General features: G+C 31.0%; 1 protein-coding gene across 5 annotated transcripts in view; it reads left to right on the plus strand.

The window, feature by feature from the left end:
• LOC117173178 (glutathione hydrolase 1 proenzyme-like) overlaps nt 1-27,748 on the plus strand; it is a 138,535-nt gene that overhangs the window by 59,491 nt on the left and 51,296 nt on the right. For all 5 annotated transcript variants that reach the window (XM_033361597.1, XM_033361596.1, XM_033361600.1 and 2 more), the window contains 7 exons: nt 6,441-6,565; nt 6,664-6,803; nt 6,891-7,123; nt 7,209-7,378; nt 7,483-7,706; nt 7,807-8,002; nt 8,139-8,304. In XM_033361597.1, coding sequence (XP_033217488.1) covers nt 6,441-6,565; nt 6,664-6,803; nt 6,891-7,123; nt 7,209-7,378; nt 7,483-7,706; nt 7,807-8,002; nt 8,139-8,304 — 1,254 coding nt within the window. The remainder of the gene's footprint in view (nt 1-6,440; nt 6,566-6,663; nt 6,804-6,890; nt 7,124-7,208; nt 7,379-7,482; nt 7,707-7,806; nt 8,003-8,138; nt 8,305-27,748) is intronic.

The raw sequence follows: 27,748 nt of genomic DNA on the forward strand, positions 1-27,748 counted from the left end.
TGGAATTTTTCTGAGGTCAGATTCGGATTCAGCGCAGCAAAAACCTTCGGGTATAGTAGGTCTGGTCTCTGGTTCTGAGAATTGTTGGCCTGTGTAATCGAATAAAAATCCAACTCTAACCAAAAATGCCTTTGACATGTTGGGCAGTAACAATCTTAAGCCTGTTACAACAATTCAATTTATTATATACAAATATTCTTTGCATCCGTGCCTAAATGGTGACCTACATGGTGACGCCTTTAGTAAGTTTTCAGATGATGAATGTTTTTGGTGGGAACTTAATCTTTTTATATTAAAATTATTTCTTGAAAAAAAGATCCTACTCCATCTTCACTTATTCTGATCCCTCTAATAGCTTAATTCGAAAAGCACCTGACCGGAAATCAGAAGTTTTGTGGTTCGTTTCCCAATGGAGTGAAGATGGAGTAGGATCTTTTTTTCAAGAAATAATTTTAATTTAAAAATATTATTTTCGATCTAGTCTTATTAAGACGTTAAGCATTTTCTGTTATTGAAGATTCTTAACTTGATCGATATTGTGTAGATTTTCTGCCTTCATGGTTTGAAGGGTTGATATACTGTCGGTAAGGTACAATCTCTGATGATATAGCAGATAAATTAAATTTTTTTAATAATAAATCTTTTTGTTTAAAATTTTATGTTTTTAGTTCAAAATTTAACTTTTTGGTTGAAAATTTCGGAATTTTATTAAAAATTCATATTTTTTGGTAGTAAATTCATTCTTTGTTAAAAAATTCTTTATTAGTTGAAAATACAACTTTTTGGTTCAGAATTCTGGAATTTTGTTAAAAATTTATCTTTTCTGGTAGTCCTTAGATCTTATCCCACATTCAGGGTCAAATTCATAGTAGTGACTATTAGGGACTATTATAATAGAATAAAATATTTATGAGTTCATATTTTATTATCATAAGTTTAAATTATACAATACGTAACTTTAAACTGTCGATAACGTGCTAATATCAATTAGGTCATATTGTGACGACACAGCACAGTGGGGAGAAAGACACTTTTGTGGACAAAAATCGAATGACAGTGTAATTCCTAACGGATTTTGATGTTTCTTTTACACAAATTACCGCAAGGCTTCCAGGTATAACGAACAACTACGTATGATTTAATTCGGTTGAACAGAAATTTTTTATTTAACAACAAAATTACAACTTTTTGTTTCTAAACTTTTTCGTGATACCATTTCTTTTATGACTATTAAATTCATTAAAACAGGTCATAAATAAATTGAATAACTAACTTAAAATAATTTTCAGTGTGTTAAATTTAAAAAAATGGTTAATAATGATATAAAAAAATTAACAAAGCTCTTTTTTTCGTCATGCGCAATGATTAGCTAATTTTAACCCATAGCTTTTGTATAAAGTTTCACAGATAATGATGTGTGCTTACAATAAGTTAAGAATAGCTAATGATGCCAATTATTAAACAATTTTTATAAACAAATGGACATTTTAACACGTTTTTGATGAAAAGGCTTGATTTTTTGCGGAATCAACTTAAAATGCTTTACCAAAAACTCCTTGCTATCATATTTTTATACTGACTAAAAAATGTTAATTGCTCAAACAATTTTTATGAACAAATTCACATTTTGACCATTTTTTCATGGAAAGGATAAATTTTTGGCGGAATCAACTTGAAATGTCTTGCCAAAGAATCCTTGCTGTTATACTTTTTATAGTGACCAAAAAGTGCTGATTATTTTTTTTCATTTTATTAAAAAATGCACATTTCAAAGATTTTTTTATCAATAGGCTTGATTTCTTTGCGGAACTAATTCGAAACGTCTTGCAAAAGACTCTTTGCAATGATATTTTTAGCAGTGAAAGAAACTGATAATTATTTAAACAATTTCGATAAAGAAATGCACATTTTGATCATTGTTTCATGAATAGGTTATATTTTTTTCGGAATCAATGCGAATCGTCCTGCAAAAGAATCCTTGCTGTTATATTTTTTAATGTGACCTGATACGCACCACGGGGAGGTTGCTCAATCGGACTTTGCATATCACGAAGCTTCAAAAAGGGATATTTTTAGGTAGGCATTCGTGCTTCAGTAAGTAAGAATCGAGCTCACTCCTTCGAGATTGTCATACTCTCAGCTATTTTTGATAGAGATTTCAGCTTCCTAGATTCTACTTTTCTATACGTGATTATCGAGTGGTCCAAATGGAGCAGAAGATGTTGAAGAACATCTAGATTCGACAATTGTCTGGCAGACATTCTGCTGTTATTCGCTCTAACTTTTCAAAAGATCTTATTGTTTCCCTCTTGCGACTCTTCTGAATACCAACCAATCGTTAGCTCAAAAGCTTAAATTATATCATTTTCGTCAATGAGCAGCTTATGTACTGATGGTGGCATTTTATACCAAGGATTATGGTTTATACAAAGCTCAGCGGTTTTAAAATAGTAAGTTTTAAATTTCGCCCAAATAACTATTTTTCCATACGTAATAACTTGTAATGTATCGTGGAATCTGGTGATCAGATCTTGATCCAAACAGCTTATTTTAGAAACAGATTTAGCTTTTCCCAAAAATCAACGCACAACATTTTCGGTATTATTTACTCCATAACTCTGCTTCACCACATCAACTGCTAAACCTAGTTTGGATCTTAATTGTATCTGAATACGTTCCTTTCTTGATTTTTAAATTTCCTTTTCTTTCTTTTTTCTTGCGGATCACTTTTTGAAATACATATTGTAGGACATATGTAACAAATATACCAGAACATGAATCCAGACATGCAATGTTGAGAGATCAAATTTATAGTGTGCCTCATTGCATGCAATTTTAGCTACATATGCTAAGTTGTTAGCATGTTTTGATCCAACTCCACAAATATTGCAACGAGAAGATGCTTTCTATTCAGTAAGAATATTACAGACCTTTCCACAAATCGTCGTACACTTCAAGTCTAAGATAATATCAACACTCATTCCACTGACAACAATGAAATAAGTATGAACTTCTGCAGCAGCTTTATGTGAAAGCTGTACTCTTCCTTCACAACAGAATCAGTTACTTTAAGGAAATAATATTTAATTTTCCTAGAGAAATTTCAGATGATGGTGTTTTGCTTATCCAAACAATATCGTCATCTGATTTTAATTGAATAGGGATGAAGGAAATCAAGAATAAAGATTGATCTCTGAAAAAATTCTTGTCATCGCTCATGTTTTCTTCACTATCAGAATCACTGTTATCAGATTTATCGTTCGCATTCATATCATAACTCTTTCTCGAACACTTTTGTCGTATCATCTGATGCGCAGAAGCACCGTACCATACCTCACTTCCCAAAGAATACTAGTTTTTCACCAAAAAGATTAACGAGATCATCTTTTTCCATTTGCAACAAGATTCGCTTAATTGTATGAAACAATAAACTTATGAAATGGACACTTGCTCATGAATTCGATGTTTCTTAGTTTCTATATGCTTACCGTTTCCTGAATATCATGGTTTTTTCTCTTCTGAGATCTTCAAATACCAAGGATATGAATCATTGCCACTTATTTCTTGATTGTACGTTCTTAGCTTTTTGTATTTCCTCTTCGACAGACCTAAATCCACTTACATGGCCAAGATTCTCAGCAATTCGCTCTTTTCATCATCTTCCTTACGAAACTGCTGCGTCCCAGATTTGCTATCGGACTCATTTTTGATCAATGAAAGTGATTTGGATAATTCTTGCTTGCTATAATTTCAAGTAAGTTCTTGAACACGTCTTTTCTTCGTCTTTTCGGATCCAACTAGCCTTAATATTATTCAAAACAAATAGACTTTGTAATATTTTAATTGCGGATCACTATTTCAAATGATGTCACATAATTTCTGATTTTTTATTCTGTGTCTGATGTGAAAAAATACTTCGATTGTATCCCTCAATATCTCCGTAGAAACACGCAGTCTACTTATGAACGTCTTCCTTGAAACAAAATAAAACAAATGAAGCAAATACAAAGCGAGGACCGACTTGAAGTTGCACAATTAAAATGTAAAAAAGTACATTTGATTCGAGTTTTACTCACTGAAGCACGAATGCCTATACAAAAAACGGCCTTTTTCAGGACCACATGAGCCAGAAATGGTTGAGAGTATGACATTCTCCAAGGAGTGAGCTTCATTCTTACTTACTGAAGCACGAATGCCTACCTAAAAATGCCCCTTTTTAAAGTCCGATTAAGCAACCTCCCTGTGGTACATATTAGGCCACTATAAAGAATATAACAGCAAAGATTCTTTTGCAAGACATTTCGAATTGATTCCGCAAAAAAGTCAAGCTTATTCATAAAAAAATCGTCAAAATTTGCATTTGCTCATAAAACTTGTTTAAATAGTTACAAGTTTCTGTCACTGTTAAAGATATGGCAGCAAAAAGTCTTTCGCAAGACATTTCACATTGATTCCGAAAAAAATCAAACCTATTCATGAAAAAATGGTCAAAATGTGCATTTTTTGATAAAAAATGGTTAAATAATTAACAGTTTTTGTTCACTATAAAAAATATAAGAGCAAGGACTTTTTGTCCAGATATTTTAAGTTGATTTCACAAAAAAATCAAGCTTTTTCATCAAAAAATGGTCAAAATGTGCATATGTTTAAAAAAATTATTTAAATAATTTGCAATCATCAGCTATTCTTAACTTATTGTAAGTGCACATAATTATCTGTGATACTTTATGCAAAAGCTATGGGTTAAGAATAGCTAATCATTGTGAATCATGAAAAAATGACTTTTGTTAATTAATGTGTTTATAACATTGATAACAATTTTTTTGGTTACCCACTGAAGATTGTTTTTAGTTAGTTATTATATTAATTTATGAAATTTTGTAATTAATATGAACGTCTTAGTAGAAGTTGTATCACGGAAAAGTTTAGCAACAAAAAGTTGTATTTTTGTTGTAAAATAACAAATTTCTGTTGAGTCGAAATAAAATATCCGCAGTTGCTCGGTATACCTGGGAACCTTACGGTCATTTCTCAAAAACCCATAAAAATCCGTTAAGGATTGCACTATTAGTGGATTTTTGTCCGAGAAAGGTGCTTTTTTCTCACTGTTCGACGCTTTAAAGGCTGTGAAAATTGGGTATTTTCCCATTACAGAAGCATGCATCTCGATTGAAGATGACGTTGAACACAAAGATGTCGCAAGAAATCAAGCTTGTGGTCTTTTGGAGAAAATGCTTCGTCTTGAAACAGCTATATGCATTGTATTCTGGCATGAGATTTTGGAAGGCTTTGATTCGAGTAGCAAACATTTACAAAGTACCACGATAACATTGAGGATTGCATTTGATTAATTGAAATATTTACAATATTATGTGGAATCCAAAAGAAATGCTTTTCAGTTCTACGAAGAAGCAGTGAAAATTTTCTCCAGGACTTGCGAGTACGATTCTCGTAGTGTCAGATTAGCGAATGTACGTTTGCAATGCATCGGCTCCAAGTCAGCGACCACATCACGTTCAGCAAGAGACAAATTTCGTATAGAAGCTTTTTCTCCAGTGATTGATAGCTTGATTACTATGCTTGAAGAACAAATTTGATCATACCAGTTTGCTGCTGTACGATTTGATATTATGGCTGATTTTTTCAGTCTGAAATATGAATAAATAGAGCGAAACTTTAAACATGTCTGTGGAGACGTACCCCGGGATTTGAAAGCTACTTTGGAAAGCGAACTTATACAACTGAAAAGATTCGCAAGTTTGCATGAAAAAATAGAGCATGAACCAATGGAAATAGTTTTGTATCGCCTCATCATGATTAATGGTATTGATTCTACGTTCTTCAATACGAAAATTCTCCTTCGCTTATATCTATCAATGACGGTAACTAATTTTTCCAGCGAAAAGTCATTTTCAAAAACAAAACTGATCAAAAATCGAATCCCTACAAGTATAAATGACAATCTTCTGGTTTATTTAGTATTTTTGAGTTCGAAGAGAGAATTATTTCATGAACTTAATTTTAAGGATATTATTTCAGCTTTTGATAATCGAAACTGTAGGTAGGAAAAGTAGACAATTTTATTATCAGTTCCAGATGAGTAGTTTTCGCACGATAAATTTCTAAGCATTTCAAATAAAAATCGAATTCGCTATGACGTTTGTAATTGAAACACATTATAATCTTATAATAAAAAAAATTTTAATGCACAGAAACTCATTTAATAACAAAACTTGTTTGTCACCGCTAAAGGGCCCACACATTTTAACCGGCCCCAGGGCCCCCACAAACATAAATCCTGGCCGTGTCCACATTATAAAATAATAAATCTGGATACGGATGTATTTCAAAAATAAAAGTAGTATACAATCTTGCAAAGTATCTTAAATATATTTACATTCTGAGCATTCATCTTTTTTATCTAGTGAAATTTTTTTCAGGCTGCAGTGGCAGCCATGGGTGAAGAATGTGCACAAATTGGGGCCGATATATTAGCCAAAAATGGATCAGCAGTTGATTCTGCGATAGCATCACTTCTGTGTGAAGGTGTTGCTTCTTTGCATAGGTATAAGTCATCCAAGGATTATTTCCACAGGCGCTACTGATACTAAATTTAGCATTCAAACTACAATTTAATAATATAAAAATTATTTTTTTTCAAAGCATGGGACTCGGTGGTGGATTTTTTATGATGATTTGGAACGCCACTACAAAGACTGCACATTACTTAGATGCAAGAGAAACTGCATCACGTCACGCTTATCCTGAAATGTTCAAAGGGAATGCAACCTTATCTGAACGAGGTGAATATCCTAATTGTTTCTCGAATTGATTTTCTGAGGTTTTATGAAAATAATATGTTCAATCGAACAATCATAATTCACTTTCAGGTGGTTTATCTGTAGCAATCCCAGGTGAACTCTTAGGTTACTGGGAAGCGCATCAACGTTTTGGAAAATTAGACTGGAAAGAACTTTTTCAGCCAGCAATAGACTTATGTAAAAAGGGATCTATCATCAACGAATATTTGGAAAGTTATATGATGTCTAAAGAGGCTGTTATAAAGGAGGAGCCTACTTTAGCAGAAATTCTTATCAATCCAGCCACTAAAAATCTTTACAAGGTGCTAATACGAATTTGTCAAACTCAGACGTCTACAGAAGGAACTTAAATGGTGAACATGGTTAAAGTTTAAATTAAATCCGCAGGTTGGAGATAGAATAAGAAGGCCACGACTAGCGGAGACACTTGAAAAACTTTCAGCTTCAAATGGCATTGGCGTTCAAGAATTTTACAATGGATCCATTGCAAGAGATTTAGTCAGAGAAATTAAAGCGTTCAAGGGTATCATTGATGAAATTGATTTCCGTAACTACAAGTATGTTTTTATTATGGATATAGAAACAGTACATGCTGTCCATAATATCTTATTATTTTAATAAAAGAATAAAATTTCATTTCACTGTTCTTTTTTTATTACAGAGTGGAGTGGCAGGAACCCATTAAGGTAAAAATTGAGAATATGACAATGTTCGCGGCTCCTCCACCTTCATCAGGCACACTTTTAGCATTTATGATGAACGTACTTAAGGGCTTCTTTTCTGTTAAAGAAGAGAAAATTATGTATCAGCGGCTTGTGGAAACATTCAAATGGGCCTATGCCAAACGAACAGAGTTAGGTGATCCAGACTTTGAACTAGAAGTCAGTAAGTTCAGCAACGTTTTGTACATTGACAACATATATTAGGATAATATAATATTATAAAAGTTCCATTGTTTCCTAAATCACTAATAATAAAATTGCAGATGACTTAGTTGAAACTTTGACATCCGAGATTTATGCAGACAGGATAAGAAACCGCATAAAAGATAATTGGACAAGCAATGACCCAAAATACTATGGTGCTGTAACAGTGAACCCTGACGATTCTGGAACATGCCATATATGCGTTCTGGCTCCTGACGGTTCAGCGGTTTCTGTTACTTCCACTATTAATCAAGTGTAAGTTTAAGATTATTATATGCCCAGAAACTTATTAAAATTCTCGATATTTTAATCAAATGGACCTAAAACTTTGTATCTAATTTTACGCATTATATACTGGGTTACTTTAAAAGTTTAAAACTTCTGTTCACAGATTTGGTGCATCATTTCGGTCAGAATCAACTGGAATAATATTCAATGATGAAATGGACGACTTCAGTGCTCCAGATATAATAAATGCCAATGGAATACCACCATCACCCGTTAATTTTATAAAGCCGGGAAAAAGACCATTGAGTTCAATGGTCCCAACTATCTTGGTAAGATCTTTTTCATGTAATTCCGAAGGGTAACTTCTGCATTTAATTGACAACTGCATAAAGAATAATAAATGTGGATGAAATTGTGTATGTAGTATTGTAGTAGAAATAGTCAATACATACACACCCATTGGTTAATAGCCTGAAAAGCATCCCCGCGTGTCAACAATGGGCGTAAACACCTGCGGGGAAAATGCAGAAGGCGGTCGTCCATGGGTCGCTCCGTGTCCTCAGGGCGCACAAAACTTTTGCAGAATCGTCGTATTGATTCCATCACAGGCTAAGTTGTGTTAAGAGAAGCAATTATTCATCAATAATTTGAAAAGAGAAATTCGGGGGGATTAACACTAGCTTCCATGAAGTTTGATTTTTTGGCTGTTAGGTTATATGTATATATTTAAATTAGCTATTGTAATATTATATAATATTTGAATTAATTCTTAAACGAATTACGATTCAAAATATTTTTTTAACATTTTCTACTCTTCAGATACTTTTGAATTTTTTAAGTAATCCAGAGGTCATACTTTTTACCCGATTTCAGATTTTTTTTAAATACTCAGCATTAAATTTCCGACGAACGTTAGGGAAGCGATTTTTTATTTTTTGTTTAAACAAATTGTTGTGTTAATAAATATGGCGGGAAAAATAGGAAATTCCAAATTGTTTTTTTTCATTAAAGTGCAACCAACGAAACTATACTTTAAATCGTCGAAAATGCATACATAAATATTCAGCGAATTTTAATAATTTGTGTGATAAACAAAACATTTTTTGAAACCAAATTTTATAAACAAATATTTGGTTTGTCCTTTTGTTATCAGCGCAAAATTTTTTTGTTATTGAAATCACAAGAAATTAACACAGAGAGCTATATAATAAAAAAGTAGTAAAAATGAATGTTTATGACTGTTATAAGCATAATACGTAAAAATATCGTCAAAATGTACATTTTTCGAACAAAACATTTGTTTTACAATCACACGATACTATTATGGACAAATGGATATCACAGTAATATAAATTACACCTTTTAATTACACAGCCACACAAAAAAGTGTGCAGATCTGGTAACAAGACACACGTATTCCTATCGATCTTGGGGCGTTGAATTCAAATACGGTTATATTCTTCTTTGAGGACCGTTGAGTGAGCTATAGGGAGAGGAGTGTAAGTATTCGAGTTATGCAGTAAATCAGCCTTAATGCTGCGTTTTGACGAATCAGTGAAAAGTCGCCATTCTTCGTCTCTGTACACATTTTTTTTCAAGTGGTTCATTAATCCGTTAACGTCAGTGCAGTACACTAAAGACGACTCTTCGTCTTTAACGAAGAACTTTCTGAATTCTTTGTCCCTGTCCCGATAGAATGAAACTTTTGTCTTTGGCTCTAGAAGATTTCTTCTTTTTAGAAATGAAGCGGCAAATTCAGCGCCGTCTTTCGGTAATCCAAGATCTCTAATAAAATCATTCAGTTCTAGATGCGACACTAATATTGGAACCTTCAATTTCATTTTATGCACGCCATATTCGTGATCTTTTTCATCACTTTCATCGGAATCATCAGAACTATTTTCTGTTCGATCACTGGTTTCACTAACGTCTCCATGACGTTGACTTTCAACTTCCATTCTGTCATCTTCTAAAGCGCTTAAATCAGTCTTGCGTGTATTTCTATTTATTTCAATTGCTCTTGTGACTGTGCACACGTTAATGTACGAAATTTTATGTTTATTTTTGGCGTTGAACCCTTTGACGGAATTCATGCAAAAGTAGCAGTCCTTCGCAATAACTGGTTTTTTCCATCCGGTTGGTGTAGAGTACTTGCGGTACTTTTCGTTGTTTGAATTTTTTAAACGATACAACATAAGTCTGCAGGAATTGCAAATGACGTGAGGAACCCATTTTGTTTCTTGCTGCAGTAATTTACGGTCAAAACACTTTTCGTAAAGACTTTTCACTTCCTCGTCGATTGATTTGCGCAAACTGCTCACTTTATATTTACTGCAAATGTAACAGAATGAATCTGATCTATTCTTGCAGACATGCGATTGAGAAATGCTCGCGGTTTTTTTCCTTGTAGCATGAGACTCTACACCAACCAAGTGATCCATTGATGAAGAGCTACGGTTGCATGATGACGACGTCGGAGAGCCCCCTTTCCCTCACTGACTAGACGCCGATACTGGAGTTTTTCCCTGTATCGTAATACACTTTTTACCTGTGTCTGCCATGACGGCATGAACGCCGTTTACCCAGGGACTCAGCCAATGTGGATCCGTTGCCCACCGTCACCACGTGGAGGTGCCCTGGTTGCAGACACAGGCGAATAATGCTAGCAACAAGCGTTTACGAAACTCCAGACATTTACTGCTATTAATGTCAAAATATGAAAGTACGCCGGAGCAGGGTTGCTAGCGTAATCGGTTAGGTTAGGTCAGGTTTTGTTAGGTTAGGATAGGTTAAACCTCTATGTAGGTTAAGCCGAAGCTAAATGAAACGGTACCGCAAACACAACGGGGCAACACAATCAGTTTAATTGTGTTTCGTGAGGTTAGGTTAGGTTAGGCTAGGTTAGGCTCGAGTTGATCCATTCGATGTAGCACACATTTGCTACTGGGAAAATATGCTTCCAGAGCTTCAAGTGTAGTTCAATAAATTTCTGTTAATTCAGGTTAGGCGAGGTCAGGTTCTGTTGGGCAAAGTTATGTTAAATAAGTTGATATCAGGTAAGTGTTAATCCTTCACAGTTGTCGACATGTTTTTGAAGTGAAAATTTGCATCTCTTGCATTATTTTGAAATTTATTTACCTCAGTGCATGATTTTTCGTCATTTTTTGAGGTTATGGCTCAACCATGACGTGATGGGTGATTTTTGATACCGAATTTGAATTCAGCGCCCCAAAATCCATAGAAATACGTGTGTCTTGTTACCAGATCCGTACACTTTTGTTGTGTGGCTGTGTTATTAACTGTAATTGTTATTGAGAAATAATATAAACAAATGGTCCAAATTTGAATCTTTTTGTCGATTTTTTTTCATAATCATACAATACTGTTAAAGTCTGAGGAATAACAAATTGTTACAAATGTTACATTTCATTCTTTACTGTAATTGTTATTATCAAATTGCATAAACAATTTCTCTAAATATAAATTTTTGATTCGAATTTTTTTCCTTGTAATACAGTGCTGTTAAACTCTATTGGATACAAAATTGTTATGAATGTTACCTTTTGATTGTTTACTGTAATTGCTATTAACAAATTATGTAAACAACTTATCCAAATATATGTTTTTTATTCGAAATTTTTTTCTCAATCATACAGTACTGGTGAAGATTCAGGGATAATAAATTGTTATAAATGTTACGTTCTAATTGTTTAGTTATTTTATTCTTCTCACACCAAAAGCAAAGACATATTTCACTTTTTAAATAGAGATTCAGCTCTGGGACGCAATTTTTTAGCGGTCTTCTTCTTCAGATGATTTTTTCCGAGGTGTATTATGAGTGGATTAGAAGTGGCCCACAAATAATGGGCGAGATCCAAATTTGTAGATGTTCTCGAGCATTTTCGAATCCGGTACTCTTTGCAAGATTTGACAGCCTTATTTCTTGCTTCCAAAGCTTCCTCTGAGAGTTTTCCGATGGGTAGTGTGGAAGCTTTTATTATTTTTGTTCTCTGAATCAAAATCATATGTATTGAGGCTGGCATGTAAAACCATGGGTACTTGCTGAGGGAAATGTCAGCAGTTGCGAAAGCGAGTTCCTCGAATTTCGAAGGTTCCAGTTCTTCACCAGATGCTGAGGCCTAGGTCTTTTACGTTATGATGACCACTTTATCATATTGAGTGTTTGAACATTGAATAATTTAGTGCTAATTTTGTGCTAATTTTGTACCGCATAAAAAAATGTTGTGCTTTTTTATTTGTTGAAAAAAACTGTGGTCGTGCTGGCTTAACGTTAAGCTTGACTTAAGGTTTAATAATGTAAAAATGTATTATTTAACCAAATTTAGACATATTCAGCAGAATTAGAATTTTTATTTGAAATCGTCAAAAGTAACTTTATTGTCATATATCAATCAGAAGTTGCAATTTTGCAATAGGCAATAAATTACACTTTTTAAATATTATCATAGTATAATTTCAATTGAAATAATTATTTTTGAAACGCAAAACTTACTCAAAGATATAAATTTTGAATAAAAAAGAATTAATCTTTAACCAAAAATAATAAATCTTTAACGAAAGAAATGCATTTTCTACGCAAAAGATGAATTTTCTGACAAAAGAAGAGAATTCTTCATTAAAATAGATGCCTTTTCAACAATTTAGCTTAATTTTCAACCAAACAGCGGAATGTTCAACCAAGAACATTATATCAAAAAAGATAAATTTATGACAACAAATAGAATAGTTATAAAATGTAAGTATTTCAACGGAAATGTAGAAAAATGATTATTTGTAATTTATTGTAATAATACAATTTTTAATTTTGTTGATAAGATAATCTAATTTTAAAACAAGTATATAATTTTTTTTATACTTCTGCAATTTTTATGATCAAACTAAGGTTCAGATTGGAACAAAACATTGCATTCGTCTTGTGAATATCTAGATGTATTTTTTAAAAACTATTTGATAAACGATTAGCATATTAATTCAATAACGTACATTTGACGTGTGCTTGTAGATATCGATATGAAACATAAATTTTTTTATTTCTGCAATTTTTATAACCAAATTCATCGTCAGATCAAAACCAATACCACCATTGCACTTGTCTTCAAAATATATAGATGTTTTTTCCAGTTTTTTGAACCATTTGTTAAACAATTAGGGCGCTTGTTGTTTAGCGTACATTTGCTGTACTTCTCTAGATATGGATTGAAACTTTTGTAATCAATATAAAACAACTAAGAGCCATATACCTGAGATATTTAAACTGCACATTGTCAATACTGCTAATATAATAATAAATGGCGGGCATTCCCGGCAATAAAATTAAACATTTGACGGTTTGCGTTCCACCTTTTAAATTTCCGATCGAGAGTATAACTATACAATTGAAAGCCTTGTATCTTTAAAGACATGTAAGATCAATTTTAATTTAAAAAACTGGTAAAGAATGTATTCAGTTTTTCTGCTTTTTCAAGTTTATTGTCATTCTAGATGTTGGATATTGATCGAATTATGCTAATTTGAAAGACCCGGACATTAAATTTGCCATTTAAATTAGGCATTAAAAATGTCGCTTCAATTTAATATCAAAAGAAATATTTCAGGATGAATTTTTTATGATTTTTCGTGAAGTAAAAGTTGGCCAAGTAATTTGAGAACAAGTAATTATAATCAAAAATGTAAAGAAGTTTATTTTATATACTACCGTATAGACATTCTTAAATTGAATTTAGAACGGGATATTAGACATTATACAATTTTTGGAGACTATATTATACCGTTAATCTCCCATTCCAATTAATTTTGTATTAAAATTATTTTTCTTATAACATTAAGTCCCGACAAGTCTTATAATGTATAATAAGATAGGTATGCTCCATTACTTTAATTTAAAGTAAAATACTAATCTACGGAATATCATAAATTAAACTAATTGTGTGTATAATTTTCGTTAAAAAGTAATTTAATTAATTAAATTGATTTTTCTGTAATTAAATTTAACGATACCATCTTATTCAATTAAAATTTTGAAAATTTTTAATTTTAGGCTCTATAATGGAACAGTCGTAATTTATAGAATTAAACATTTTTGTTTTTAAGGTTAAACAATTGAAGATTAAAGACGTTTGAAATTAAAATTGTGGAGACAAAACTTTTTCAGAGGTTTCTCTTGGTCCTTCCGATAAAAATTCACGATTTCTCCCGGTTTGCGAACTCCACAGTTTTTTTTACATATGAACAGTGGCGCAAGTCGATGAATATCAGGAAACCCTTTTTGTAATAAACGCATTGATTTTTAACAATATCATAAGTACATATAATAAGGAAATTTATATGTCTAATATTGCTTTTTGAAATTTAAGCTATGCAATTTTCGCTGCAAATTTAAAGCTTATTAAAAGGAAAAATTGAAAATTTACTCGTAGCATCCAACATAAAAATTCAGTATACTAAAATTGTAAACATTCTAAATGAAAGAAATCGTTCAATTATTTAGGTATCAATTGCAGCTACTTTAATGTTATACAATACAATTCTTAATTTTTACTTTCTTACCGAAAAAGGTATTCTATTTGTGTAAAAATTGACCCCCACCCTCGCCGTTTGTGTCAAATGTCTCAGGTTTTGAGACCTTCTGAACCCGAAAAACATGTTTTTACGAATGTGTCTGTATCTCTGTCTGTCTGTGGGTACGATAGCTTTTTAAAAAATCATTCTCTTAAATTGGCCTACCGCATACTCATTAGATATCAGCAACTGAAGGTCGAGTTCATTAGCCAGCTATTTAGGATACAAATTTAGAGAGTTAAAACATTTTGAAAATTTTTGAACCATTATTTTCAAGATTAAAAAATTTTATGTACAGCTATTTATAGTACTCGAAAACTCGATAAAATTATCCCTATAGCGGTTTTCAACTGAAAGAAAATTGCAAGAGTTATATAGAATTTTCAAAATCCGAACAAAGACGAAAATCAACATTTTAAGCCAAACAACGCACGATACGAAAAAAAGTCAGGAAAAGAAACACGTTCCTTTTTTAAAGCGCAACAGGATTGTCATAAGAATCTATTTAAAATTTTTTAAGTAAAAAATTCCCATTTTTTGAACAATGGTTCTGTTTTTACCACCAAAACAACTAATTAAAAATAAAAAATTGCATTTTTGGTAAAAATATGCAAGATACTAAAAAATGTCATAAGTTAAAAATTATGCACCGAAGCTTAGTTTGTCTATAATAATTACTGATGTATAAAAAAATGGTGTAATGTTCTAACAAATTGCTTATACAAAAGACAAAAAATGCACACCTAGATATTTATTAGACGAATCTAAAGGTATTTTAGTTTTTCGATGATTCTTAGTTTTTTACGTGCTTATCCTAATGAGAAGGTTTTGATACCTTCTTTTTTTATCTCTTCGTTTTAATACCCCTTGAGCCAGAGAAAACGATTTTTACGAACGTGTCTATCTGCTTGCATGTACGGAATTTATAGTACTATGTACGGATATTTATAGTACTCGGAAACTCGAACAATTTATCCTTAGGACTTTTTTCGATAAAAAGAAAATGATCAGAGTTTTAGCATTTTCGAAATCCAAAAAGCAAACTAATATCAACATTTTAAGCAAAAAAAAGCTAAATTTGAAAAAAGTCACAAGAAGAACAACGTTGATTTCTGAAAGCCCCATAAGATTATTATGGCAACTTTTTTAATTTTGTCGAAAAGTTGAAAATTTAGATTGTGATCATACAAAAAATGATGAAAAATAAAAAATTTCATTTCGCGGTCAAACTATACAAGATATGAAAGAAAATGAATCAACTAAAATTGAATTCCCTGAAAAGATCTACAAATTTGTCAGTTATCAATTTTGATAGGATGCGCAGTTTTTGTTTTCAGTCGTAAAAAACAACATTAAAAATAAGCAAATTATCGTTATGTACAAATGACACAAGATATGAAAAAAATTAATAGACGAAACTATTCCTATAATTAAAAACGCCCCATTAATGAAACCAATAAAAAAATTTTCAATTTTATTTATGGCACAAAATAAAACTTTCCACTCTCGTGATAATTTCTCGTAAGACGAACCATGTTTTCATCACATCCTTATAAAGAATGTATTTTTTTATAAGTAATTAGATATATGCTCCCCTAACAGCCACAATTTTCCAGCTATTGGCATTTGCCTTTTTTATATAGTTAATTTTGCCGTAAACAATGTGATTGTATTGGGTAGAATTTCCGAACCCTGCCCCTCATTGTTTATACTTATTGTTATTACAAAATTGCTCAATTAAGAAAACCGATTGTCTCTTAATCATTTTATTAGTTTGTGGCACAAAATAAACACTTTTCACTCTCGTGATATTTTCGCGTACGACGAGCCATTATTTATTCACGCGCATATAAACAATGTATGTTTTACAAATCTACACTCCCTTACAATCCGCAATATTTACCTTTTGAATACCATAGCAAATTTTAACTACTTTTCCCTCAACATTTTAATTTGAAAAACTTCCGCAAACAAAAAAATAATATTTACCGTATGATGCTTTTTATATTATTTTCAAGGATCTATTTTATTTAAAAAATGGTTTGAGTCATATACAATAACTTGAATAAAATTAAATCGATATACAATAAAGTTTTGTTTGTCGAAGCATTATTTCCGATCTGCGGGGTTTAATTTAGTGATCGAATCCATTTTAAATCAGGTCTCTAATTTTTGTAATTTCGCTATTTATTTGTTTGTGGACTTTGTCGAATTTGACCTTTTACAATTATAAACTAGCCTCAGAATTGGTTTACCCACAAAAAACTAAAAAGATGCATTCTTCATATTTGCAGAATTTGTTGGAAAAATAATAAAAAAGATACTTTGGAAAACCACACCGTTTCAATTTATCCCATAACTTTTTTACACTCTCCGCTTATACCAGAAACTGAAAAGAAACGCATAATTTTGCCAAATAATAAAGTGTTTCGTTCTCAAAATATTTTGAAATTTCATGTGTAGAACCTACCTTATTTCAGATAGATTCGACGGGGTGAAAAAATCTACGCTAAATGTGGAATTTCGGTGCGAGGGTTCTAACTGAGGGATTATTTTCGAGAATTTTACCTCAACTTTAGTGAAACCGGAAAATATCAAGTGCATACTTTTTTCCTGAGGATATTTTTTCGGTGACAGAGGTTGGTTTTTGAACATTCTTGTTGATGTAATTTAATAGTAATATTTGAGCACCAAGTTATGTGATATTGAACACTGCAATGTTTGCAGTATTTCATGTGTTTTACGGTGTTCATGCCAGCTTAACGTTCGGACGAAGGAAACCAGTATTTTTTTCAAAAAATTAAAAAGCACAAAATTTTTAAACATGGCACAAAATTTGCACACAATTAGCACTAAATTATGCAATATAAAAGAAAGGGAATTTGGCATTATTTCATGTGTTGTCGTGCCACCTTAACAATCGGCCAAAGGAAACTAGTAGTTTTTTTCAAAAAATTAAAAAGCTAAAATTTTTTTAAATATGGTACAAAATTAGCACTAAATTACGCAATATTAAAAACTGAGAGTTTTCCATTACTTCATGTGTGGCCGTGCTAGCTTAACGTTCGGCCAAAGGAAACCAGTAGTTTCTACTATCAAATTAAAAAGCACAAAATTTTTAAATAAGGTACAAAACTAGCACAATTTTAGCGCTAAATTCTGCAATATTAAACAATGAGAATTTTCCATTATTTCATGTGTGGCCGTGAAAGCTTAACGTTCGGCCAAAGGAAAACAGTTTTTTTCCACACAATTAAAAAGCAGAACGTTTTAAAAAATGGTACAAAATTATCACAAAATTAGCATTAAATTATGAAATATTGAAAAATGAGGATTTTGCATTATTTCATGTGTGTTCGTGCCAGCTTAACGTTAAGCCAGCACGCCCACAGGTTTTTTTTAAATAAAAAAGCACACCATTTTGCAATGCGGTACAAAATTAGCTCTAAATTAGCACTAAATTATGCAATGTTTAAAAACTCACTATGATAAAGTGGTCGTGCTAACTTAACAGACCTCTAATGCCGGAAGTATTATGTACAAATTTTCGATGAGATCTTTATTAACACTCGTGATTTCGCTGACCTTTTCGAAGTTTTGAAAGAATGTCCTGATGTCATTGGATGTACCAGATTCTTGTTTTGGAAGATCTACAATTATCCCCAACTCCGCTCTTAACTCTTTTTGAATTTTGTCTTTTCTTGCTTGGAGCAGTGCCTTATTTATCCTCTTTGCTGCCCATTCTTTAAAAGACAATCTATACGCGAATGTGCAAAATGTACTCTAAGAATCGAATCCATGCGTGTAGGGTTGACAATCCTAATTCAAAAACACTAACATCACTGATTTGGATTTTATCTTCTTAAAATCATTTATCTCTTTCGGACTTGCTTTGCAGACGCAAGAAACAGCAGAAGATGATGTGTTGGTAATCACTGCGCCCACTTTTCCATCGATCATTTTACAGACAAATTTATGATTGATCACAAAAATTCGTCGACTGACTTCAGCTACAGTTGAAACAAGATTCTTTATCTGTTTATTAATATTTTCAAATACAGCAAAGGTTTTTTTTAGAGTTTCTTTTGAGATTTCAAATCCTATTAGTCTGACAGTTTTTGGTAAAGAATGCTTTTCATTTTCCCAATATATTGTTGATTGTTCACAAGTATCCTGTAAGCGGAGAGGAACCAAGGAAAGCAAAAAAGTCTCGCATCAGAGTTTTTTCCGTCAGCGAACTTTTGCTTATAAGTGGAGAGACCAGAAGTTCCGTCGAAGCCCCATTTACAAAATAAATCCAAACTAACTGAATTTTTAGATTTAAAATCCTCTGGAATTATACCTGGAATTTGAAATACTCTGTCTACAGTATGATCCAACAGAACCTGTAGATTTAGATAGGGGCTTTTTCCATCTACCGTAATTTCGTTCTTCTTTGGGTAGCAGTTTTTTTGGCAACTAAAATCTCGTTTTATGTAGCGTAAACATCCGCGTTGTGGGTTCTAGCAGTTCTGCGTATTGTTTAATACTGAGATCTGGAGAACTCGGAATCCAGCATTTGTGCTTGAGCTTCATCCCTCGTAAGTGATTTAGGGTGATTACCAGAACATTGTGACTGCGACTGACCCTGTTGATCATGATTTGAGCGTGTGACATTTGAATTTGATCTCTTTCAAATGTTCTCAACTGCAATTCGTTTGGAGCATCATGAAACCTCTGAGATATTGTATTCAACTTCGTTCAAAAATCAAGATTAATCCCGAACTTTGTCTACTCTGCTTTTCTTCGTTCCAATGAGCAATCCTCGATTTTTGTACACTCTTTTAAGCATACTTCAGACCATCAATAGATGTATGTGGAATTTCAAAATCAGAATTTAACCAAAATTTGTTTTTCTTCGAAAATTGTTCATTCATGTACAAAGCTGACTTCCATCTTCTTTTGAAATTCGGTATAAACCATCGAGTTAATTTTAAGTTTGAGGATTCAAGGTCTTTTGTACTTAAATTGCACTTACTTTTGACAAAATCGGATAATAAGATTTACGGATTCACGTCCTTATTCTCAATAAGTAGCTTGCACAGTTCTTCGTTTTTTGAAGACATGTTCTACACTGCACCAGAAAAACAAACCTAAGGAATACGCATACATACTAGCTTTACAGAGTTTTTTTGTTTCACGATGCTTTTTTGTTTTTCCACATTTCGCTTTGCTCGAGCAGCAAACTTCACAGTGTTTGGCCTTTGAGAGTGTTTTCTTTTACGATTCATGTTTCATTTTGGTCGCTTCGCTTACTCGGGCATGGGCAGCAAACTTCACACTCGTTAAATCGTTTTTTAATCAGTTGAAAAAATAAAACATGTTTATTATCACTTATAACAATTAAAATGAATATGCACAAAAAATTTTTATTGATTCCTAATAATTGGCAACATCCTTCAGAAATCCACAGTCAGAGTCTATCAAAAAATCAGTTTTTTGTCACAGAAATGGTTAATATAGTGTTTTTATTAATGTATTTAGGGCATAGCAATTACAGTAAACAATTAAAAGCTAACATTTATAACAATTTAGTATCCTTGAACTTTACCAGTACTGTATGACTGAGAAAAATATTTCGAATAAAAAATATATATTTGGAAAATTTTTTTATATAATTTGTGAATAGTAAGTAGAGTAAACAAGTAAAAGTTACTATTTATAACAAGTTTGCATTCCTCAGAGTTTAACAGCACTGTATTGCAAAGAAAAAAATTGTATCAAAAATCCATATTTAGATAATTCGTTTATGTTATTTGTTAGAAACAATCACAGTTAATAATTAAAAAGTGCAATTAATATTACTGTGATATACATTTGTCCATCATAGTATCGTGTAATTGGAAAACAAACTTTGTGTTCGAAAAATGTATATTTTGACGATATGTTTATGCATGCATTTTCGACGATTTAGAGTATGGTTTCGTTGTTTGCACTTCAACGAAAAATAATAATGTTAAATTTCCAATTTTTTTCACCATATTTATTAACACAGCAATTTCTTTAAACAAAAAATGAAAAATCGTTTTCCTTACGTTTTTCAGGAATTTAATGCTAAGTATTAAAAAATTCAAAACGCATATTCTGAGGTTCTCCTATATATCTTTATTATCACAGCAACAGAAATGAGAACCCCTCTCTCCATCCACCCACTTTTTCGAAAGACTGTATTTCCTACTGCGAATTCATGACTAACTTCTCGGAATCGAGCAGGAAATACTTAGAAAGTTACTTGCCACGTCACGAGTGTTCTCGCTAATGACGAACGCGAGTAGATCGCGTGTAGATCGTTAGGCTCTCATCTATAGTGATTCTAGCGGATATTCACTTTCGTCTTTAGCTAGAGACATTCCCACGGACTGCACGTACTTTCTATCTAATTTCGCATTAAATAATCTAGATAGGTAACGCGCATATATTTATTTGGAAAATCTAATGGAGTTGCTTGTAAGGGGGAACCGCAGTCCTTCCCTTAAAGCTGGTGTTCTTTCGTCGCATCGGAACTCGGAAGAAAGAACAAGCTTTCTTGTCGGGAGCGGCGATTTAACAGCTCACACCTCTGGTAGCCACAGAGCTGCCAGATCGTGGATGAAATTTACCCCCACCATACCTACCATTTGGGAGCCGCAAAACAGAAGATGCATGATTACCACTGTGAGTTCGTGTGTAAGCCGAAAATGCACGATTCGACTTCGGTTTTTTACTGTACGACGATTGCCGATCTGAAAGCTTCGGAAGACTTCGCCGGTCTTCTATTTATATCTGGATCCCCATTTGAAAGAAATGGAAGCAATTGGCGAACTGAATGTTTCGCATGATTCTTCATTTCATGCATGCGTCGATTTTTAGGTTATGTTTTTCAGGTGTATATATTATTAATGTTAATATTATAATTATAAAATATAATATTAATTTTAATTAATAGTTGACTAACTTTTAATAGAAATAGTTAAACTTTTAACAAAAAACATTTAGTTTTTTGCAAAAAAAATCTGAATAAAAGACAAAAATTTTTTAAAAATTGTTAAATTTGTTTTAAACAAAGTATATAAATTTTAAAACAAAAAGTTAAATTTTTATCCAAAATGCTGAATTGTATATGAAAAAAATGCATTTTTAATAAAATACATGCACGTTGCACAAAAGAAATTTATTTTCCACCAAGTCTAATTTTCTATACAAAAATGAATGTTTAGTTATAGTTAAATTTTCGAAAAAAAAGATTAATTAATCTTTTTTGTCGAAAATTGTAGTTAAAAGAAATTAATTTTTATACAACAAAAAAACAAAAATTCAACAAATTAGTTAATTTCCAGAAAATAAATTTTTTCAACTGAATTGATAAATCATCAACCAAAAAAAAAAAAATTTTAACAAAGCAGTTCCACTTTTAACCAGAAAAAGTGAAAAAAATAGTTAAAATTCTTTAAAATTGCTTTAAATTAAAGAAATTAATTGAAAATTACTTGAAAATTTTTAAAACTATAATATTGAAAATCCTTTAAAATCTATTGAAATTTTGCGAAGCACTTGAAAATTGCTTGCAATTTTAAAAATACCCTAGAATATTTTAAATCCATTAAAATCTCATGCTAAATTATTGAAATTAATTGAAAATCCCTTGGAATCTAGTAAAATATCCTGATATATATCAAATCCTTTAAAATCTCATATTAAATTACTGTAATCAATTGGAAATTCTTCAGAACCTTTCAAAATACTCTCAAATATTTCGAAACCTTCAAAATCTTTTGAAAAATTTTGACATCTTTTAAAGATTATTAAGGTAATTTGGAGTTTTTTTAAAACAACCCTGCTATAATTATTAAAATTCTTTGAAATTCCTTTAATTTATAAAAATGAATAAAAAATTTAGTGAAATCTTCTTAAACATCCTCAAATATTTAAAATCCTTTGAAATATTTTAAAATCTCTTGAAAATTCCTTGAAAATTAAAAAATACTCTAAAATATTTCAAATCTTTTACAATCTTATACTACATTATTGAAATAGGGTGAGTGACCCAGTGAATGAACACTTAAGGAAATCACTGATTACTACTAGTCCATTTCACGTTATAATAATTGATTATTCTTGCAAAACTTTTGAAAATAGATTTTTAAGAGTACAAATTTCATAATCCGATACACAAATTTTGTTTTTAACAAAAAGCTTTATAAAAAAATAATTAAATAGTGCCAAATTAACGAAAACACCAGTGAATGAACACTATAATCACTACAAATTAGAATTAAGATATAAAATTACATGGGTACATTACAAAATGAGCAATTAAATAATGTGAAATATTAGAAAGCGTTGCGAAATTTATTAAATATATTATTTCAATAAAAACCACAAAACATTTAGATATAAAAAAAGGAGGGAATACAAAAGTTGAACACAGAACTAGGTTAACTTTTCCTAATTTTTTATTGCAATATTTATTTTTAAAACATTTCTTTCAGTTCTTTTAACCTTACAAAAAATACAACTTTTCGTTTAAAAATAGATAACTCTTATCTAGTGACTAAAATAGAAAACTGCGATTTTTAGTACACATTACATTTGCAATACATCACCTTACTATGTTGCTTTAGGTTAAATTAGCAAATACAATTATAAATCACAGTGTTGTAAAAATGGAAATTCTGTAAACATTTATAAATATATATTGTCTAGTACGCAGTAGTGCCTAGCACGAATTAATGTTTTTATAGTTAAAAAGCGTTTTCTAAATGCAAAAAAGCATTAAATTTCTAACCTCAAAGTTGCCTTACCTTTAATTTAGTTCGTGCGTACTTTTTTGATGTTCTAACCAAAAAAATATACATTTAAACTAAAACTATTTATAGTTTATATTTATAGTCACAATTATTGAAAAAAACTTATTTATATGTAAAGAAACAACAGGCAGGTCTCCGTAACCTGCTGTTCATTCACTGGACATGCGGGGTGACAGTTTTGCTCCAATAAATGGACACAGCGTTCGTTCACTAGAACACGGGCAATTTAAAGGTCCAGTAGTTGAACACTCATTTATTAATAAAAAAACGTACTTTTTGTGAAAAAACCCTGTGGGAAATTGAATAATAACATCTCACAACTATAACAGCACAACTTTGATGCAGAAAAGGCAAAGAATTTTTTTGTAAAAGCAGTGTAAACAAGGAGTTGCTTAGACACGTGCGTTATAGTGGTCGATGACTTTCTCACCATCACTCACCATAATCGATGATGCTTCACATTCAAGAAATTTTTAAAATTATTTACAAGAATTTACTGCAATTAATTGTATATTAAACTCTTCAAAATTGATTCAAGATTTTAAATATATAGAAATTCATAAATACATTAACGTTCAAAGGTTATATTTATATATTTTTCGCATTAGTGTTCATTCACTGGTGACTGTTCAGCCACTGGATCACTCACCCTATATTTAAAATTCCTTTCAATGTATTAAAATATCCTAGAATATATTAAATCTTTCAAAATCTCAGATAAAATCACCGTAATCAATTGAAAATTCCTTGGAAATTTTTAAAATACTCTCAAATATTTCAATACCTTCAAAATATTTTCAGATACCTTCACCTTGTTTTAAAGATTTTTAAACTACTTCTTTCAAATTCTTTGAAATTCCTTAAAATTAGAAAAATAGGATGAAAATTCCTTGACATCTTTTAAAAGATCCTCAAATATTTAATATCCGTAAAATCTGTTGAAATCTCTTGAAATTGTTTAAATCTCTTGAAAATTCCTTGAAATTTTGAAAATTTCCTAAAATATTTCAAATTCTTCAAAATATCATATTAAATTACTGTAATCAATTAAAAGTCCTTGGAATCTTTAAAATTTTTCAAATCCTTCAAAATCTTTTGAAATGCCTAGGATTTTTTTTAGGAATTCTAAATTACTTTAGAATTTAAAAAAATAAGCTTTCTAAAAATTTGTTAATTATTTGAAATTGCCTTAAATTTTTGAAATTAATTGAACATTCTTTAACATCTTATAAAACATCCTCAAATATTTAGAATACTTAAAAATCTTTTGAGATCTCTTGAAATTTTGTAAAGGTTCAGATTGAAATTTAAAAAAGAGAAAAGTTTCAAAACGTTCAATATTGAAATGTTTGTAGATTAGAGTTTTGAGAATGGAATCAATAAAAATTCAAAGCTTTGATAATTTTCAACTAATCATTAACCAAAAACAAACTAAATTTTCAACAAAGCAGTTCCACTTTCAACCAGAAAAGTTAAAAAAAATGGTTAAAATTATTTGAAATTGCTTTGAATTAGTCTTCAAATATAGAACTGTAAACTTGGAAGTTTATTTATAACAACTGAATAATCATAAATAAATTGAATGCGTTCAAAATTTAAATGTGTGTTTTTCATTTGGACAATCTCTAAATGAAATTATTTCAGACTGAAATTTAGAAAACAGAAAAATTTTAAAACATTAAAAATTTAACTGTTTGTAGATTAGTCCTTAAAAAGTTGAAAATGCCCTTAAAAATATATAATTTTATAATTATATAATTATATACAAAAATCGTTTCACAAATAGTTAAACTTTAACTAGATTAATTTCTATTAAAACTTTAATTGAATAGTTTACCTAATCTACAAACAGTTAAGTTTTTAATGTTTTAAAATTTTTTTATTTTCTAAATTTCAGCCCGAAATAATTTCATTTAGAGATTGTCCAATTGAAAAACATACATTTAAATTTTGAACTCATTTAATTCATTTACGATTATTAATTTTTTGTAAATAAACTTCCAAGTTTACAATTCTAAATTTAAAGACTTGAACCCCATCGAGTTGAAAATATTCTTATTGAATAGTTGAGAATTTTTAAAAATTAAATTTTTAAAGCTTTGAATTTTTATTGATTCAATTTTCAAAACTCTAATCTACAAACATTCCCAAGGTTCCAAGGAATTTTCAATTGATTACAGTAATTTAATATGAGATTTTAAAGGATTTGATGCATCTTAGGATATTTTACTAGATTCCAAGGAATTTTCAATTGATTTCAATAATTTAGTAAGAGATTTTAAAGGATTCAAAATATTCTAGGGCATTTTCAAAATTGCAAGAAATTTTCAAGAGCTTTGCAAAATTTCAAGAGATTTTAAAGGATTTTAAATATTTTAGGTTGTTTTAAAATATGTCAAGGAATTTTCAATTAATTTCAATCATTTAAAGGAATTTAAAAGAATTTTAACTATTTTTTTCTATTTTTCTGGTTGAAAGTGGAACTGTTTTGTTAAAAACTTAGTTTTTTTTGGTTGATGATTTAACAATTTAGTTGAAAAAATTTCTTTTCTGAAAATTTAACTATTTTGTAGAATTTTTGTTTTGTTTTTGCTTAATAATCAATTTATTTTAACTACAAACAAAAATCTTTTTTGTCGAAAATTTAACTATAATTAAACATTAATTTTTGTATAGAAAATGAGACGTGGTGGAAAATAAAGTTCTTTTGTGCAAAGTTCATGTAGTTTATTAAAAATGCCTTTTTTGATATACAATTCAGTCTTTTGGATAAAAATTTAACTTTTTGTTTAAAAATTTTAATATTTTGTTTAAAACAAATATAACAAATTTTTGTAGTTTTTGTCTATTATTTAAATTTTTTTCTACAGAAAACTAAGTGTTTTTGCTTGAAAGTTTAACTATTTCTCTTAAAAGTTACTCAACTATTAATTAAAATTAATGTTATATTTTATAATTTTAATATTAACATTAATAATATATATAATAGTAATAACACTCGTACTATATACACCTGAAAAACATAACCTCAAAATCGACTCATGCATGAAATGAAGAATCATGCGAAACATTAAATTCGCCAATTTCTTTCAAATGAGGATCGAGATATAAATAGAAGACCACCGAAGTCTTCCGAAGCTTTCAGATCGGCAATCATCGTACAGCAGAAAACCGAAGTCGAATCGTGCATTTTCGGCTTACCCACGAAATCACAGTGGTAATCATGCATCTTCTGTTTTGCGGTTCCCAAACGGTAGGTATGGTGGGGGTAAATTTCATCCACGATCTGGCAGCTCTGGGTAGCCAGGTGGGTTCCCACTCCAGTGCTACCAGTGCTACCAGTGCGCTTCGCTACTGGTGGCCATTTTACAAGAGTTTATCGCATACTACTTACCATGTTGGTAAAATCTATCGCCACCTTATCTATTTGTGATACGCTACGTCCCTCAGAGATGAAACTCCTCATCTGCCTCCTTTTTTTAAATGGGACTTTGGCTGGGTAGCTTTTCAAGTAGCTAGTGCCCAGAAACGTGATTATCGAGCGTTACACCTGCCTCCTGTGAGTTATTTGGAAATTGAGCTAGGTGAAGTTTCAATTTAAAAACAATGTAAGAGGAGTGGAAAGTAAGTATCGCAGTTTTTGTCTGAATGCCAGTGGAGATTCGTTTGTTAACTGTTACAAGTTTTATCTGACAGAGGTTGGTACATCTTTCGTTGCAGGCCATTATTGCCCTGCGGACGTATTGCACCTTGCAAGCAATGCATTAGCCACTTCTCTGTCAGCCGTTAGAATTAGATGTTTTCGGTAGTAATATAATTGGTCATATTTTGTTAATATCTGTTGCCCACGTGACCGTTTTTGACTTAATTTTGAAACACATAAGTTGCGGCGAGTGAATAATTTTCCATGAATTAGATTTAATTTATTTTTAAACAAGTCTTGCTGAACAGGTTGGTGATCAGAGGTATCGCGGCAAGAGAAAATTAGGTCAAAAAATCTGCCTGCTTCGTGGGCACACTCTCATCGCGCGCTGCGCTCGCAAGTTACCTCGTGTTACGTGCCCGATCTTTCTGCATAGACTTTTAAAAACTAAAGGTGAAAGCATCGACAACAGTAATTTGTTGATTGTGAATTATCTTTTGTTAAAGCTCCTTCATTAAAACAGACGAAGTTTCATTATCCCGTTTAAAAAAGCACATTCTTTTAAAAAATGTTGTTATTAAACGTTTAACTGCAACTTTTGTCGTTTTCCCATCAACTGAATTTGCTCGTTTCTAATATTTTCTTTATTATTTAAACTTCACACATACGGTCTACTGAGCAGCTTTACCGGTTTTTCACTTCTAAATTATATATGTATGTATATAT

The sequence above is a fragment of the Belonocnema kinseyi genome, chromosome 5 (genome assembly GCF_010883055.1).
Source record: "Belonocnema kinseyi isolate 2016_QV_RU_SX_M_011 chromosome 5, B_treatae_v1, whole genome shotgun sequence".
In the NCBI taxonomy this organism is placed as follows: domain Eukaryota; kingdom Metazoa; phylum Arthropoda; class Insecta; order Hymenoptera; family Cynipidae; genus Belonocnema; species Belonocnema kinseyi.